Below are 18,653 nucleotides of genomic sequence, written 5' to 3'. Positions count from 1 at the left end.
AAGATTACTCTTTAGTTGTTTATTTAAACTGATTTACATATAAATATGAAGAATAGACAAAAAAATAAATAAAACAAAAAGCAATAAACCAAAAAAAAAACTTTTTTTCTCTCTCTCTCTCTCTCTCTCCTCTCTCTCTCTCTCTCTCTCTCTCTCTCTCCTCTCTCTCTCTCTCTCTCTCTCTCTCTCTCTCTCTCTCTCTCCTCTCTCTCCGGTTTTTTTCCAACCCTGCTATGAATACCACTTTGTGGAACTTCTCAAACCAACCTCTGTTTTGAATTCTCCATTTTCAGCATCACTTGAACTGGTTATTTTAGCTATTAAATCACTGTACAACTCCTTAGCCTTTTCACATATTATGGCCTCACTAACACTGCCTCCAGTAAGTTGTTTTTCATTAATCCAAACTAACAGTAATCATTCCACTTTTTCCAAAATTTGAGGTCTTCCATTTGATTTACCAAACTCCTTTAGCCATGTCAGCAGCTTTCATTGTCTCTTTTTGCTTTAGAAATATAGAGATCATAAACCTGGCCATTCCGCACTGTATGGCCAGATCAGAAACATGAATACCATTCTCATGTTTTTTTGTATTATTTCCTTCTCCATTTCCATATTACAATGCATAAACTTCCTACTACCACTTGCGCTGCCACTTTTCACTTTCTTGGGAGCGATAATGAGAGCTAATTTCAAGAAAATATACAAAAAAATATCAAGAACAGTAAGGAGTGGTGTTTGCAGCACAGGAATGCTAGAGGAACTGACCAAGTGGCGTCACTTGAACAGGTGTTTGCGCTCAAATTGGAGGACAAGATGTGTTTTACCAATCCTGTTCAGATTGGGAGTTGTTTGAATTGAAGGATATTCAAATCACAAGGTATGACTATTGTACGTGATGAGAGACCTTAATGCCCAAGAACATTATATGTACAGTGATAAAGAGGAACTTGTGCTATTACTACCCACATGAGGGAGCCATAGGCAACAGGCAAAAGGATATGTTGGTAGTAAGCTGGAAAGATCCTTTCTAAATTATGGCAGATATATATATATATATATATATATATATATATATATATATATATATATATATATATATATATATATATATATATAGATATATATATATATATATTTCTCTCTCTCTCTCTCTCTCTCTCTCTCTCTCTCTCTCTCTCTCTCTCTCTCTCTCTCTCTCTCTCTCTCTCTCTCTCTCTCTCTCTCTCTCTCTCTCTCTCTCTCCATTAATATTTTTTAGCATACCATCTTATGCATTTTATTTAATTAATTCATATTCAGAAATTAATATGATGTTGTAGTTCATCAAAATGAAAATTATTTCAGATTTTTTTACCCTTCATGATACTAATTTTGCTTATCTTTTATAGATATTTGAAAAAAATGATTCTGGATGGAGTTCTTCTTCTTATAAAATTATCTTCGAAAGAGGTAAGTTATGGAAGAATCATTATACATTTTTTTTAAGTATTTATTATGCATATCTGGCTCATATGTATATTCATCTATATTACTTTGTCTTTGTCATTAGGTTACATCACAAGGAGGTAAATTTTAGAAAAACATCATCATTTTATGGCAGGAAAGACTAAGTAAACAAAAAAAAAAGGCAATAACACAAATCCCTGTCCTGTCAAAAATTATCACCACAAAGGGACTGAACTAAAGAGCAGCCACAAGGCTGGTAATGAAATTCCTGAGCTGAGGCTTGTGAAGTTCAGTTGCCAAGACATGCATACTAAAGCTCATATGCTAAGGTTCATGGAGAGCTCATTTGAATATCTTAAATCTTAGATAGGTCTGTGTTTTCCACTGCTATTCTTTTCGTTGTATTGAATACAGCATTGTTAGAAAAAATAGTTTATTATGCATCTAATGCCTCAATTAACCCTGAAAACTGCTCAGAATACCTAATTTCATTGAAGTTATTTTTAGCAAGAGATGAGATCTGAAGTTTCCAGTTTATGATTTTAGTAAATGATGGACCAATGATGTTAAGTTTAGAAGATGGGGGACAGTGTTGTGTCTTTGAGGTGGGTATAGTTATCTGGAAGGCTGTATCAAGTTAGCAGATGGAGGAGTCAGGTTTTTGAAGCTTTGAACAACATAGAGTATGTTGTTCCCCAATATAAAATTTTGGAAGGGTCAGGTCAGGTGTTTTGTGGCTTCCTGGCAATTCTTGAAGGCTTGAATGTTTAAGGAAATAATTGGATAAGTGCAGCATGGTGTCATCAGTGTATGAGTCAATAGGGCAGTGAGTTTGATTTGCAATATCTTTGATGAAAGTAGAAAGAGAGAAGATGATAAAATAGGACCGTAAAGAACACCACTGTCAGTAGATGTAGGAGAACAGTGACTGTCTACCACAGCAGCAATAGAACAGTCAGAAAGGAAAGTAAGAGATGAAGTTGTAGAGAGAATAGAAGTTTTAGAAAGCTAATACAGAAATTGTCATATTTTAGAAGTACACCAGATAAACCACCTCTATTTTGCTATTTCAGACATTTAGATCTCATTAATGTGGGCATTTTGAATGCCAACAACACATTCTGCAAATGAATATTATCATCAATAAATAATTTTTAAATTTTACTGAGAATCACTCCCAACTTTAACACTGCAGGAGACCAGTCAGCCCACCACGCTCAGCAGCGTGGTGGGCTGACATTTCTCCATACTATTAAGTTATGTAGGTTAGTTAGGTTGTTATGCTAGGTTAGTTAGGTTACACCAGGTTAGGATAGGTTATGCGAAGTTAGGTTAGTTTAAGTTCGGTGAATTTGAGAGAGGATAAATTACGAAAGTTACTTTGTTGCACTATTACTAGTGTTTCTGTTGATATCTGTATTCCCTTATAGTGCAAGTTATTGTGATACATAATTATTTTTACAGAAAGATTTGTACATTTTTATCATATATTATTTAATTTGATACAAATATGCTATGGATTTCTGTTAAAAAAATACACTCCAGAAAGATCTATAGGTGTGAACATGAGGCCACAGTGATCTGCACCACTGCATGACTAGAAACAATGGGATGGCAGAGGTTTTGTTTCAGTCAGTGAGATCAAATTGCATCACTTGTCCTCTAGTCAATGTCATCCATTGTTAGGGGAGAGAGCATGGTCAGTATTATTTGAAGCAACTGCCTCAGTCTGTTGGTCACAATCATAATGAAAGGAGATACTGCACACAGTCAGGCCCTGGGCAGTGCATGATGTTACATCACAGATTCAGCCCCCTTTACAGCTGCCACTATACTCAGGTCAGCCTTCCCTAGACTAGCTCCTTCTAGCCTAGTGTGGGCATAAACATGACAAATTCAACACTTCCTGCTTGTCCAAAACCATCAAGACTGAAGTTGCCACTCAGCCTGAAACCCCAACCAAGAAGGGAATATAACAAATGCCAAACAAACTCCTACTTGCTGAGAAAGATTCACAAACTATGTGCTAGAGCAGGCCAACAGCTAAGACAAAAGACACACAAGTATAAGGTTTATAATATTCTGTGAGTAACCTTCCACTAGAGACAAAACTACCCACACTAACAGAACATTATATCTTCTTGCATGTGAGTTGTCTACCTCCAGTCCACTAGGGGCCTACAGGCAGCTACACACAAGCAGAGTTATGAAATCCTCTGGCTTCAGAGCTCCCAGCTGCAAGCTCTGAAAGCCAGTAGCATTTAACCCATAAGAGGTCAACATACCTTTACATCACATATACTCATCCTGGTCACCAAAAATCACTTTTTTGTTTATTGTTCCATATGTATGAAAATGATCGCAAAACTAAAAAAAAATAAGTTAAAGTTCAAAATCGGCATTTTTAAATGTCCCGCTGGGGCTTTAAACTTGGCTCGCTGGGCGGTGCTGCCAGACGTACAATTTTTGTTTTTCTTGATTTTTTGTTGTTTACCGACCTTTTAAGAGCTATAAATGATAATCTACGATAAGTAAGTGTATTATGGGTCCTTATTATCTAAGACAGTTGCATGTTTTCATATATAGTTAATTTCCATTTTTTTAAATGAAGCAGTTTTATTACAAAATAATTATATTTTTTTGTCTAACACTACAAGTACCCTTTGGCTTCCTTCACATTATTTACACTATAAATGATAATCTATGATATGTATGTGTATTATGGGAGCTTATTTTCTAAGACCAGTGCATGTTTACATATATAAATAATTCTGTTTGTTTTCAAAATAAAAGTCGTATCACAAAATAATGTCTAACACAAGTATCCTTTAGCTTCTACATTCTTTACACAAGCATTATCCAATATGCTTAGTAGTGTAGCAGGGTATGATAGTCTTCAAAGCAAGGCTCAATGCATAGAGCTACATCACACTCATGACAGTAATACCGAGTTCCTCGTCTTCTTCCTCTATTTGATGATCAAATACATAATCAGGGTCATCATCATTATCATCAATGCTGATGTCACTGTCCTGATCGCCGATATCTTCCTCAAGACATAACAGCTCATCAATCTCAGCGAAAGTTAGAGAGCGGTGACGCGTTCCTACCATTGTGACTCATAGCCAAGTGATGGATGGGGACGCTCCGACGCGGGGAAGCAGCAGCGTGTGCGCAGTGAGAGGGGGTTGGGGGGGGAGGGCTCACGAACGTGTTCAAATGGCAGGAAGCCGTGCTAAAATATGCTAGACACATACAGAAAAATAATTCATGTAAACAGAAAGCATTTGGAAGTAGTAGAAGGCGGGAAAGTGACGAACGTACTTGTACGTGATTGACCACAGGAAGTAACCTCCGATTTCACGTACTTGTACGTGATTGACCACATACGGGTTAATGGCACAAAAACAGTGATTACACGTAAATCACAACCAACAGAACCTGAGATGGTCAGAAAACCTCACCCAGGCTCCCAACTTGACACAAACCACGAGGACGTTGTGACGGAGAGAGTAAGATTTGTGGTCCACCATGAGTTCAACTGGCAAACACACTCAGTCAAGCCTGTGATTCATGCTTATCCTACCTAACAAAGGCAGGGGCATACTGCTGCTAACACTTGGGCAATAATTACTAATAATGGCCCTCTAACTTATCCCCCTGGCTTACATGCCAGTGCTTCTTCCCCCAAGCAAGCTATCTGCATCCTTCCCTTGTGACAACAAGTGCCTGACTGAACAAAAGAAGCAGCCACACACCCAAACACAGCTGTCACAAGACGAAGGGGGACAGGGTAGAATGAGGGAGGGACAGGAAGGTGGAAGGCAGTCAATTATACTCACTCACCCTCCACACATACACTTGCTCTAAAAGACTATAATGTAAAAATTATTGTGGGGTAACTACAGGGGCTGGGTGGATCTGATTTCTTTATATGCAAGGTCAGCTCTTCTATTATATCATATATCAGACTCAACATGAGGCAAAGGGAAATTGACAAAATTAATATGGGAAGAAGACTAGGTAGGTACATGGGTTTTCAAAGTAAACTAGGGAAGGCAGGCAGGCTCTTATTGCATCTCATGTATATTTTGTCTTCTCTTGCTCTCTCTTTGCTCCTTCTCTTTCTGTTTCTTTCTTCCTGTTCTCCCTCTCTCTCTCTCCTCTCTACTGCTCCACTCATCACAATGGTGAAACTTTTTTTTCCCCCCTTCAAATTTATCATAAATCCATGCATTTTGTGATATACCCACCCAGACTTCCCCCATTATCCAATAGTGTGTTATCTCAAAATGTTGTGATTTTCAGCAGAAATGAAGATCAGATTAATTCAAAACACATCAAAAACTATTCAAAATATTTTGGTTTCATCAATGAAAACATTCTTGTGCACTTGTAAAAAATTACTAGAAGTTAAAGCTTTGTGCAAGACTCAATCAAATAATTTTTATAATGCAACAGGCGAAAGTTTTACCATAATCCTTTAACCCTTAAAGGACGGACGAGTTGGCGCGAGTCATTGTCTCAGTGCAAGTTTTTTTTTTAAGAAGAAAGTGGTTGATCTTCCCACTATCATATTTCCTTATATACCTAACATAGAGCTGTAAAACCAAAACAAAAAGAAGCCTCAACCCTTCTTTACAACAGTTACTGCCAGAATTCTAGGCATAATTTAGCTGTGAGTAGAGGTTGAGCAACAATATCTCATCTCCCCAGATGACCGAATGTTTATTCGTTTGACTGGTTATGGCTGCAGCTATAGTTGACATGTGCACAGCTTCATCCTCCTCACAGTTCACTTGTGCTGCCCTGTCTTCTGCACAGTACATTCTTAAGTTATTATAATGTATTTCATAGCATTTTTGGGGTTGAAATGAAAAGTAGAGTAAAGATAAATCAACACTTCCTCTTTACATTACATTGAAATGCAACTTTCCTTACAAGTTTTTGGGGAAATGAAGAACAGGAAAAAATAGTTGCTCCTTTTCACTACATACAAATAGTGATCCAGTTACTTTCCTTACATTTTGGCCAGAGATAGAAAAAAAAAAATTAAACTCAATTTGCTTGATAACATAACATCTTGTTATAACTGTCATATAAATACAATTAATATATCACTTATTGAACACTAGTGTAGTAATGTCTGTTTCTATAATACATTACTCATCACTATTCATACCAATATACATCCTTTGAGTGAAAGACACAAGCGAGTGGACACATGGTGCTTCCTTCCCTTCACACGTCAGGACAAGTCGAATAACCTTCCATCCATTGTGGAAGTTTTAGGTGTACTCAAACTAGGCTGCCACAAAGCCAGCAACTTTAGGAGTGTTGCTAGTTCATGCTCAAAATAATTATCATCCTCCTGTATTTGATTAAAAGCAGGAAAATGTCCTCACGCACATACACATTACCCACCCTTTCCATAAGCCATGCACTGGTGCATCACCTGCGAGTTAGGGGTTAAAGATGTTGACAAAGATTCAGTAAGGATGACCAGAAGATAATTATTAGAACAGCCACAATGGAATCCATACTGGTGATCAGAGATAAGATTGTGAAGTGATAAATGTTTAAAAATCTTCCTATTAAAGATAGATTTAAAAACTTCTGAAAGACAGTCAATTAATTATATCAATAGTTTGAAAGGTTCGAGCAGTCAACCCACTTTCTAGAAACAATCTGAATGAAGGCAAACTCCCAACAAGAACAAAATACTTTGATAAAGAAAACTCCAATAATTTGAGCAGGTGAGGTACAAGCACAGAGGCACAGTTGTGAAGAATAATAAGATGGATCCCAACATGTCCATAAGCCTTCCGAGGGTTAAGGCTTGTGAGGGCTTGGAAAAACATCATCACTATGAAAAATTTTAAAAGCAGCATGAAATAGATGGAGGGTGAAGAAGAGGGAGGAACAAGTCCAGAATCATCCAGTGTTGAATTTTTAGCAGAGGTTTAAATGAAGAGTTCAGCATTTGTGAGAGATGAAATGGCAGTAGTGCTATCAGACTGAAGAAAAGGAAGGAAAAATAAAGAAGAAAAATTGTAGGAGATATTTTTGGTTAGGTGACAAAAGTCATGAGAGGAGTTAGATCTGGAAAGGTTATGACATTTTCTATTGATAAAGGAACTTTTGGCTAGTTGAAGAAAAATCTTGGTGTAATTCTGGGCAGAAATGTAAAGTGCATGAGTTTCAAAAGATGGAAGGCTTGGTGCTGTATGTAGGTTGCTTTTTCTTTTAGGATAGCATGAGAGCAGGCAGATTTGAAGGTTTGGGTTGAGAGAAATGGTGAATAATATACACCTCCATGATATATATTGTCACAGAAGCTAAAGCCATTCTATGGTGAAAAGAATATGTAATACCTCTAAAGATCTCCTTAGTTAGCAGAGGCAAAACACCAAAGGCATCTCTGCTTTGAAGAGAAATTGGAGTTATAGAACAAGATACAGATATAAGGTTATGATTGGAGAAGCCCAACAAAGAATACAAACTGACAGAGTCAGGAGGCAGCTAAGATGTTAGGAAAAGTCAAGAATGTTGGGTATAGCTCCAAGATGGTCAGGGACACAGATAGGTTGTTGCACTAATTGTTTTAGATCGTGTAGGATAGCCATGTAGGATAAAGAAGTTAAAGACTAGGTCACCAAGCTGGTTAGTGATTGGAGACAAAAGCCAAAGCTGGTGGTGAACAGTGAAATATCCAAAACTGGAAGTGTCAGGATGTGCTACACATTGAAAGGTAGATAGTCAAAGGATTTTCCATAGTTAGAGGGGTTTGGTGTAAGATATACAGATTAGATTAATTTGTCTGAGAGTGATTCTGAAGTCAAAGGCAGATGGTAGAAAATTCAGAAGAATCAAGAGTGTGGGCGTGAGAGCAAGATATGTCGTTGTGCATGCAGATATAACATCCAGCTTTAGATTGAAAGTATAGAATGAGAAGCAAAGTAAAAGAGAAAAGGGGTTGCAGTCAGTAGCCTCAGACACCTGTATTTAAGTGAGGAAAAGAAGATGAGGTTTAGGAGAGGAGAGGTGGTATTCAAGAGATTGAAAATTAAATCTAAGACAGCAAGTATTGCAGAAATTGATATAGTAGTTGATGGGGGCGGGGTAACAAGACACTTACAGGTGATACCAGAAGAGCAGTCTGACCTGGTGACATTTCTGTTGTGCCACTAGATGGGGACTCTAAAGTTGATATTTTGCTTTTAACCATTTTAGTTTTGAATTTAGAGTGAAAGGTGTAGGTGTTTAAGGTGGAAGTAGTAGTTTAGCATGGAAAGGAAGAGACTTTTCCTTATAGGACAGACTGCAAATATCTTCTTGTGTTGTGAGATACAAACTGAAATATGTAGGTAGGTCACAGCTGGGCTGGAGGCAAGTTTTAGAGTGCCCATCTATGCCAGTGTGTATGAAACCCCCTTAGGATTAATTACTCAATCAGCAGGTGTCTACTGCCTCTTCTTGTTAATTGCTGTTAACATATCCTCAATCTTTTTATATTTTGACAAACATTATTCTTTTCATTCCTCTCTGAATACTATAAGATCTTCATTTCATGACATTCATAATTAGAAAATTGTAAATTGCAGTGGGTTCTATTTGTGTGTATTTAAGATCAATGTACATGCATGAATATCATCTATTTAATTTCTCAATGCAGCTGACTTTCACTCTGTTGTGTATATTTTGTCTTGAATGCTTCCTTGCATGTGTAAGAAAGAGCTCATTCATTTTTACATGTCCGTATGACTTCAGAGAAGGAGGTGTCTTTCACCCACTCCACAATCAAATCTATACATTTTATACATATGTGTCATGTTTTTCTTTCATCTTAAAACATTTCTGTAAAGAAAAATAACTTATGATAATCTCTTTTTGCACAGAGCCAGGTTCCCCACAGGCCATCAAATTCATATCAGGACCCAGACACATAAACCTTTCCTTGGAGCTGCCCACATATCATGGTGGAATTCTCAAGAACTGTACCATTATCATCAGTCACACCAAGAAACAATGCAAATTTTCTTTAAAGGAGAAAAATTCGCCCTTGAAGTGTACTGTAAGATGAAAGAGTTAAAGTAAATGGTTGTTTAGGTAGAACTTCTGTAATTATATGAATTATCACATATGGAATGTTCTTTTAGTAGCAAATCACCTTCCCAGATGACTATTATTTTGCTACCATGTTATTACTGCAAGAATATCCTTTCTTCTTCATGGCAAAAAAAAAAATCGTGCAGATTGATGACTTGGAGGAAGGGAAGATCAAGCTGGCCAAGGCACATTGTTGCAACACCGGATTCTGTGGCACAGATTTGCAGAAGTTAGTGGCCACCAAATCCATCCCACCCAAACTCACTGGCCCCCTTGGTATTGTAAGGAAGACAGAATCAACAATTACCCTTCATCTTCCTGCCATTAACCACAGCCAAGATGGGAACAAGTAAGTTTTTCCTTTTTTTGTGCATTACTCATATTTTAAATTATATACATTTTTCCTTCAGTAAAGATGCCAGAATAATGTATAGATAGATAGATTACAAATGTGCATTCCATAGTACAGTAGTTTATCTGACATTGATACACAAGTCAAATCCAGCTTCATAAAAAGTATTTTTGGGTCTCAAATGGTGTGTAACTAAATAGCGCAAGTTCTGAGATCATGTAAGATGCAAACTTATTCAACCAGAAATGTTTTGTAGATTTTAAGAGCAAGTGTAAATGTAATTTGACTAGGGGATCGTAATGCCAGAGTTGGGAATATAACAGTGGAAGATGTACTTGATATATATATATACAGTGGTACCTTGAGATTCAAACCTAATTGGTTCTTTTGGGCTATTTGAATTGGGAAGCAATTTACCCTATTTAGATTAATGTAAAAAAAATAAATAAATCCATTCCAGGTACCAGGATCTGCCCCACCCCCTTTTTTTTTATTATCCATTTTTATGGATTTTCTATGTGCCCTAAACATAGAATTAAATGAAAATAACGCAAATTATACAAAAAAAATGGCAAAAGAAAACATGAAGTGTTCTATACATTGTTGTATAAGATGGCACTTGAATCATCCTAAAAAAAGACACAAAAAAGTGGGTTATCCTATATGCCACTTACAGAAACAATGACCTTAAAATTTTATGCAAAATGCCATTGTAAATAAACACCAATCTCAAAATGATCAGTCATGGAAAGTTCCTGATGGTGTCTTCAGTCTTGAAAACAGTTGTTGTAGTGTACACTTTATTTTGCACAAAAAACTCTCTCTCTCTCTCTCTCTCTCTCTCTCTCTCTCTCTCTCTCTCTCTCTCTCTCTCTCTCTCTCTCTCTCTCTCTCTCTCTCTCTCTCTCTCTCTCTCTCTCTCTCTCTCTCTCTCTCTCTCTCTCTCTCACACACACACACACACACACACACACACACACACACACACCACAACAAGATAACACCCCTAAAGGCGCCGCGCACAGACCGGTACAGACTCAGCGCAATTCCCACCATGGTGCGAGCCATCAATCAATAGTCCCTTCTAGATTAGACTTACCTTTAGGATTAATGTTAAGTATTTCCCCACCACCTCTGTACATTTTCAGTTTGTTAGCTGCCTAAATAATAAACCGTTTTATTATTATTATTATTATTATTATTATTATTATTATTATTATTATTATTATTATTATTATTATTATTATTATTATTACACACACACACACATACACACACACTTCCCTACATCCATCCCCACTCTCTCTCTCTCTCTCTCTCTCTCTCTCTCTCTCTCTCTCTCTCTCTCTCTCTCTCTCTCTCTCTCTCTCTCTCTCTCTCTCTCTCTCTCTCTCTCTCTCTCTCTCTCTCTCTCTGAAAGTAAGAACAATCCTGAGAATTGCTAAATAGAATAAGACTGATAGAAAATTAAAATGGAATTATATGAGTGAGAAAGAATGAGAAAGGATGAAGCAACATTGACAAAGAATGAATGTGGCAGACACAGGGCAAGGGAAGGTGCCAAGGAGGGAGGTTTAAGACCAGACAAAAAAGAGGAAGGGAGAGGAAAGGAACAGTGGGAGGAAGGGACATACAGGGGAGAAAAGTAACACATAGGGCAAGGAAGTGGAGAGAGAGAGAGAGAGAGAGAGAGAGAGAGAGAGAGAGAGAGAGAGAGGGGGGGGGGGGATAGAGGAAGGATATGGGGAGGGGCAGGGAAGGGAAGAGAGGAAGGAAGGGTGACTGACAAAATGGCATCGCTTGAACTAGTGTCTGTTTGAATTGGAGGACAAAATTTGTTTGCCAACTCTGTTCAAAGTGGGAGTTGTTCAAATTGAGGGATGTTTAAATCATGAGGTATGACAGTATATATATATATATATATATATATATATATATATATATATATATATATATATATATATATATATATATATATATATATATATATTATACATATATTATACATATATATAGTGGAACCTCAGTTTATAAATGCTCCTGTTCACGAACAGGTTTTTTTAACAATTTTTGCATTGGTTCACTGATGGTGTTTCATTGTGCAAACACACAAACACCCCTGGCAAGCACATGCTCAGTTGTGTTTTGTCATGCCTGCTGTGAACAACATTCATCCAAGTGCTGTGTTCATAAACATTATTTTTGTGGGATCTTTTTCTTCTTATTGAGTTATTTTAACCCTCTTTATGGATCTTAAAAAGTAATAAGTGATAATTACAATAGAAAGCTTAAGTATATTAGTGTAGAATTTAAGAAGAAAAATAACAGCAAAACATGAAAATGGCACTTGCGTTTCCAACATCCCCTGACAGTACAACATGGTGAAATTGATTATATGATCTTGAAGAACATAATAATGTATATGTATGTATCTGGTAACCTATTGCTTATCTCTCTCCCCTGTCTCTCTCTCTACTCCTTTCTCTCCTCCTCCACTGTATTGCTGTGTTGCATGTACATTTTCTTCACTGACACATTAAAAAATTTAATGTCATTTGCTATTTCCTGTATTATATACATATATATATATATATATATATATATATATATATATATATATATATATATATATATATATATATATATATATATATATATATATATATATATATATTACACAATGCATTCAGAATGTTGCAACATTAACTACATTTTTTTACATTTTTTAAGTACACATTTTGAGAAAACTTCTAAACACATTACAATTCACCCAATTTTTTTTTTTAATCATGCTATCTTATAATGTGTGTGTGTGTGTGTGTGTGTGTGGGCACATTAATGAGAGAAAATAAATTGTCCTACAAAAATTTCACCATAATTTAAGATAGCTTTTTTTTTGGTGTGTGTTTGTGTGTGTGTGTGTGTGTGTGTGTGTGTGTGTGTGTGTGTGTGTGTGTGTGTGTGTGTGTTTGTTTGTTTGTTTGTTTGTTTGTACATTAAAGAGAGAAAGGGTCTTCAGGGTTTCTGTCTGAATCATTCATACTACCAACCACACTCTAATAACCCAACACCTAGCACAAAAAAAAAAGACATCACATTAATAGCTGCCACATGGTATAAGAGTGAGAGAGAGTGACTGGTGGGGTGGTGAGGGAGAAAGTGATGTCAGGGGAAGGATGCACCGCTTATTGGCCGGTGGAGGGGCATGGCACAGTAACAAGACAGCTTCCCCACCTCTCATTGGCTGCTCAGCCCTGTGTTTTCTTGCAGTGTCACATACATTGCTGGTGAGGTGAACTTCAGAGCATATAAGTGGCAGCATCGATATGAGTGACAGTACATTCCAAACGAGAGGGGTTTCTACCATATTGGGAGCTGAATTTTAACATCTACCTTAGCCCCAGATGGAGAAAGGGTTGGGGAAGACCATGCTATAAATAACTTATTTTTGCATTTTTGCCAGATATGGCACTTATGTTACTATGTAAGTGAACATCTCATATACTCCATAGTCCTTTTCTGTCAATCCTATCATATGCTTTCTCCAAATACATTAATACCAAAAAGAATTTCACACAACTGCTTGATTGCAAAAATCTAGCCCACACAACCTCTTCTTTTTCTAAAACCTCCCTGTTCCTTTTAGATGGCATCTTCTGTTCCTTCTCTGATTTTCCTGAGCCTCCTACCGTACACCTTTCCTTCCACACTCAGTAAACTGATGCCTTTAGAATTGGAGCATTCCCCATCTATGACTTTATGTCTCCCTTACATTTTATGTAGATCCCAAAACACTGCTCAGTTTTTGTTGGAGTGTTGGCAACCCAGTGGTTTATGGTGTTAATATTGTATTTTCTTATTTCATCATTAATATTTCTCATACATAGGTTGGAAAAATCTTATTTTTAAAATATCTTTTACATCCATGGAGAGGTCAAAACTAAAATGTTGCTGTGAATTAGGTTCTAACTCCATTAAACGTTATAACACCATTTCTAAAAAACAACAAAGACCAGCCATTGCCTGTGTAGGAATTGAGTTATAAGTTTGTAATCATGCTTTTCTGATGAAACTCTAGTGCAGCCAAACTGAGTTTTCTCACAAGTTATCTGTACCAAATTGTGTATATTTAGAAAATGTTTGGTACTGAATCCACACACAATAAATATTTTCCTTTTTGAGACCCTACTTTACTATTGTGTAAGCTGCTTCTTCATCTGGGTTAAATTAGTAAATGATAAAAACTCTAAACTTTTTTTTCCTTCAGCTCTCTAATTGTTGCTGTTCAACTTGAAGACCAGAATAAAAGTTTGAATCTAAGTTCTACAATCCAAATGCTAGTGGAGGAACATCATAGCGCAACAAGGAGGAGACGAAACACAGTAGAAAGTGTAAACTACTGCCAGAAACAAGAATGGGTTGCTGCAGAACTTACACAGGTACTGTTGCTAAAATATAAAATTTTGGGTATATTTTTATTTATTTTATATATTACATGTAAGGTTTATAAAGTAAACGTTCTTGACTTAGGGACTCTAAAGTTAGACGAGGTTATTTGTATCTAACCATTTTCTCAATGTTTCATTTTAATGTTACACAATTATGAGGATATACTAGTAATCACTTTGTTGTCCTGTATGGTGCCAGCTGCCTATCCAATGCATACTTTTTAAAATTTATTATTATTTTTTCATTTATTTATTTATTTTCATATTTATTAATTTTTTATCTAGTCAAAATGTAAAAACAAAAATATTATAATGAAAGATGCCCCTGAGGATAAAAAATTCATAAAGCTCACACCTGTTATGACTGATACTTATCCCAGAGTAATGGTGTGTTGAACAGTATGATGTCTTGTTGGTATCTTCAGTTAATAATTATATATTAAGAACACTTGAGCTTGAGAGATGAACACTACACATATCTGACACACCATACACATAATAGTACTACCTACAGGGTATACAAAAGTTTCATGTATGCACTTATCACTACATACTGTACTCTCCTGAATTTTGCTATCCTTGAATTTCATGCTGTCCTAAATTCTTGCTATCCCAATCTTCTCACATTATTTTCTTGAGTTTTGTGATTTCATCTTGTATGGTTCACATCTTACCATTGGCATCACAAGCACTGCCCTAGTACTAGTCATGCTGGCAAGAGAGGGGATGCATGCAAGAGAGGGAAGAGAAAAGTCAGTGACACCACATAGTGACAGTGCACAGCATTGTGAAAACACACACAAACAAGTGAGAGCACCACATCATACTGCAGTGTTGAGGCTACACTGGATATGAAGATAAAACCCACACTCATATAGTCCTAGATGTGACAGTGTCACTGCTGCATCTTGTCAGGTGTGATGACATTCACACAGTCCTAGATGCAGCAGCATTGCACCACCACACTATTGCATCATGCTGGATGTGAGGACAAAATACACACTAACACAGTTCTAAGGCATGCAACTGGAATAAGTTTGTGTTTTTAAATGTTTTCAATACCCTGAGATTAACAATCCTCAAGGCAAGTGCAAAACTTGAGAGGGTACTCTGTGTTCATATCATTTATCACTTTCACTTTTTATATCACTATCCTTTAGGTCACTTTCTCTGTTATTCTTATATTAGGAACTGTTAACAGTATATACAATTACAGTGTCCATTCCCACTTAGTAATGAAGCAGTCACATTATGTTCCACGCACTGGTACTGTGTACTGTGAGTCTGAGGTGGGTGGGGCTTCTCATGTTTTGAAACCGGCACCACAAAGATATACTCTATGCATGAGGTGAATTTAAATCCTTTACTTTTAATATTAGCTCCATTATATTTTTATTTTTTTAGAATATATATATATATATATATATATATATATATATATATATATATATATATATATATATATATATATATATATATATATATATATATATATATGCATTGTCCACCGGTGTAGAGTAGTACATATGTGTACATCATTGGCACTGCAGGGGTTATGTAGGGCTGAAACATGGAAATTGGGAACAGGAGAAAAGAGATTGTATCATAGGAAATAACTTAGAGAACAAGTGTGGAACATTACCTACTGAGTAAAAAAAAAAGTGCAAAAAATTCGTGTTGGAACAGAGTCGGCTGATTGAGCAAATTATTTGAGTAAGTAGACATAATGGAAGAAGAAGAATGATGTATGGAGAAGACAAATGTATCGAAAGTGAGAGGTGTAAAGCTAATGCTTTCCATGAATGCAATGGATGCACAATATGAAGTGTTCATTAGATGCAAGAGATATGTCTGTGTAACAAAGAAGAGTGGTTGCACATAATATGGCTGAATGGCAAGCAGTTGTGAATTCATAAATGAAATGCAGCTTTAGGGATCTCTGGGAGGTTCACTTTCATCTTGTTTGATCAGGGCTTTCTCCTTCCTGTCCTCCACCCTCTGACTATTTCATGTCTCCTATTAAGATCCTTTGCAATAATGTTTTCCATACCCTCGCTGGCCTTAACCTTCAGAAGGCTTTATGGACTTGATGGGTTCCCTCCTATTGTTCATCAAAACTGCCTCTGTTCTTGCACCTTGCTTGATCAAACTCTACCAATTCTATCAACTCTATCAACCAAACTCTGTCAACATCTACCTTGCCTTCCTGCTGGAAGTTTGCCTACAGGATGTTCCTTAAAAGAGTGACTGTTCTAATCCTTCAAACTACTGCCCTACTTGTTTTAATTTCTTGCCCATCTCAAGGTTTTAATTTATCCTCAGCAGGAAAATTCTTCACAATTTTATATCTGATTGCCAATATGGGTTCCATCATGGCCATTCTACTGGTGATCTGGCCTTCCTTACTGAGTCTTGGTAATCCTCTTTAAGATATTTTGGTGAATCTTTTTCTGTTGCCTTAGACATATTAAAAGCATTTGATGATTTGGCACAAAGGCTATAAATTTCCAAATTATCCTCTTACAGTTTCTGTCCTTCTCTTGGTAACTTCATTTCAAGTTTCTTTTCTGATCATACTCATGGTTGTGTCCTGTCACCCACCCTTCTCATGTTCATGGAAGTTATAATCCTGTACACTCCTACTCTGATGATACCACTCTGCACTTTTCCACGTTTTCCTAATATACCCTACCCTTCATGCAAGAAAGCCACATAGTGCTTAACTTCTGATCTTTCTAGAATTTCTGATTAAGGAAGAACAAATGCCTCAAAAAACCCAATTCTTTCATCAACTTAACATAATCTTTCATATAGTTATCATCTCTTCTTCAATAACACTCAACCTCTACATTGAACATCCTTGGTCTGTCCTTTACTAATATTCCAAACTGGAAATATCACATCTTGTCTCTTGCTAAAATAGCTTCTATGATGTTAGTTTTGAGTTGTCTCTGCCAGGTTTCTCACACCTACCAACCACTAACCCTATACGGGAGCCTTATCTGTCTATGTATGGAGTGTGCTTCATGTATATTGTGAGGCTCCACCCACACTACTATTCTGAATAGGACAGAATAAAAAACATTTCTTCTTATCAACTCCTCTCTGAGTGTCTTCAGCTTCTTTCTCTCTCTTTGCCACAATGTTGAATCTTTTGCTATCCTCCACCAATATTTCCACACCAACTGCTATTTTCATCTTGCTAACTGTATGCCTTCCCTCCTCTTGTGGCCTCATTGCACATCACAGACTTTCTTTTACTCCTTTTCTATCCACCTCTCTAATGCAAGAGTTAACCAGTACTCTGTCTTTCATTCCTTTTTCTGGTAAACTGGAACTCGCTACCTGCTTTTTGTATTTCTCCCATCCTATGATTTGAACCTTATTAAAGAGGGAGGTTTCAAGGCATTTATCCTCCAGTTTTGATAATCCATCTGGCTTTTTTCTTTAGGAGCAGTCACCTCAGTGGGCCTTTTTTTACCCTAAGGCAGTGCCCTTATTCCATAAAAAAATAAGGCAAGAAAGAGAAAGGCTTTATTATTATTATTATTATGCAGAAGGGATTCAGCAGTTCTGCTGTTGGTTCCTAAAGGAGATAGGCATGGGTATGCTGCACAGCTAATCCTCATGCAGTGTTGTCAGTGAAAATTAATCTTCTGATTTGGCTCTTATACACGTAGAGGCCAAGATGAATTTGACTTTATCCTAAGATGGCAAGATTCCCATTTTTATGCAGGACAGTCCCACCTTTTCAATGTCTGTTCCATCTTTAGTAAAACATCCTGTGGTCACCCCTCTCTCTCTCTCTCTCTCTCTCTCTCTCTCTCTCTCTCTCTCTCTCTCTCTCTCTCTCTCTCTCTCTCTCTCTCTCTCTCTCTCTCTCTCTCTCTCTCTCTCTCTCTCTCTCTCTCTCCTGTTTTTTGTGATCATCCCACTTCAGGTGAAAAACTAATATCTTATTTAACCTTACTATTTCACTAGCTGTTTGTTAACTTTATGGTGGTCATGTCCTGTACCTGCATGTCATTATAATACAGGTTTGGTATTAGTCTCACTGAGTTATTATCCATTATTGCCTGACCTGACAGGCTGATGCAAATGTCTACTTTGCAACCCTTTGAATGAGGCATTTGGATCATGTCATTGTCACCTGTTAGAAGACGAAGGACAGTGATAGACTAGCGTTCAGACTTTCAAGCACAATGTCTAATGGAAAAAGCACATTTAGTGAGCATTTACAGTCTGAGTATCCATTCATCAGAAAAACTGTGTACACACGCACACAATATATATAT

At 36.8% G+C, this 18,653-nt stretch overlaps 1 protein-coding gene across 12 annotated transcripts in view; it reads left to right on the top strand.

Moving 5' to 3' along the window:
• LOC135102341 (receptor-type tyrosine-protein phosphatase U-like) overlaps positions 1-18,653 on the top strand; it is a 158,066-nt gene that overhangs the window by 80,382 nt on the left and 59,031 nt on the right. For all 12 annotated transcript variants that reach the window (XR_010269620.1, XM_064007427.1, XM_064007426.1 and 9 more), the window contains 4 exons: positions 1,392-1,452; positions 9,348-9,523; positions 9,705-9,907; positions 14,178-14,349. Coding sequence is in view for 11 of the 12 variants with exons in the window: in XM_064007427.1 (XP_063863497.1) it covers positions 1,392-1,452; positions 9,348-9,523; positions 9,705-9,907; positions 14,178-14,349 (612 nt within the window). In the remaining variant the exon portion in view is untranslated. The remainder of the gene's footprint in view (positions 1-1,391; positions 1,453-9,347; positions 9,524-9,704; positions 9,908-14,177; positions 14,350-18,653) is intronic.

The sequence above is a fragment of the Scylla paramamosain genome, chromosome 7 (assembly GCF_035594125.1).
Source record: "Scylla paramamosain isolate STU-SP2022 chromosome 7, ASM3559412v1, whole genome shotgun sequence".
Lineage (NCBI taxonomy): Eukaryota > Metazoa > Arthropoda > Malacostraca > Decapoda > Portunidae > Scylla > Scylla paramamosain.
The sequence above is the reverse complement of the archived record's forward strand: the minus strand, read 5'-3'. Positions and strand labels throughout refer to the sequence as shown.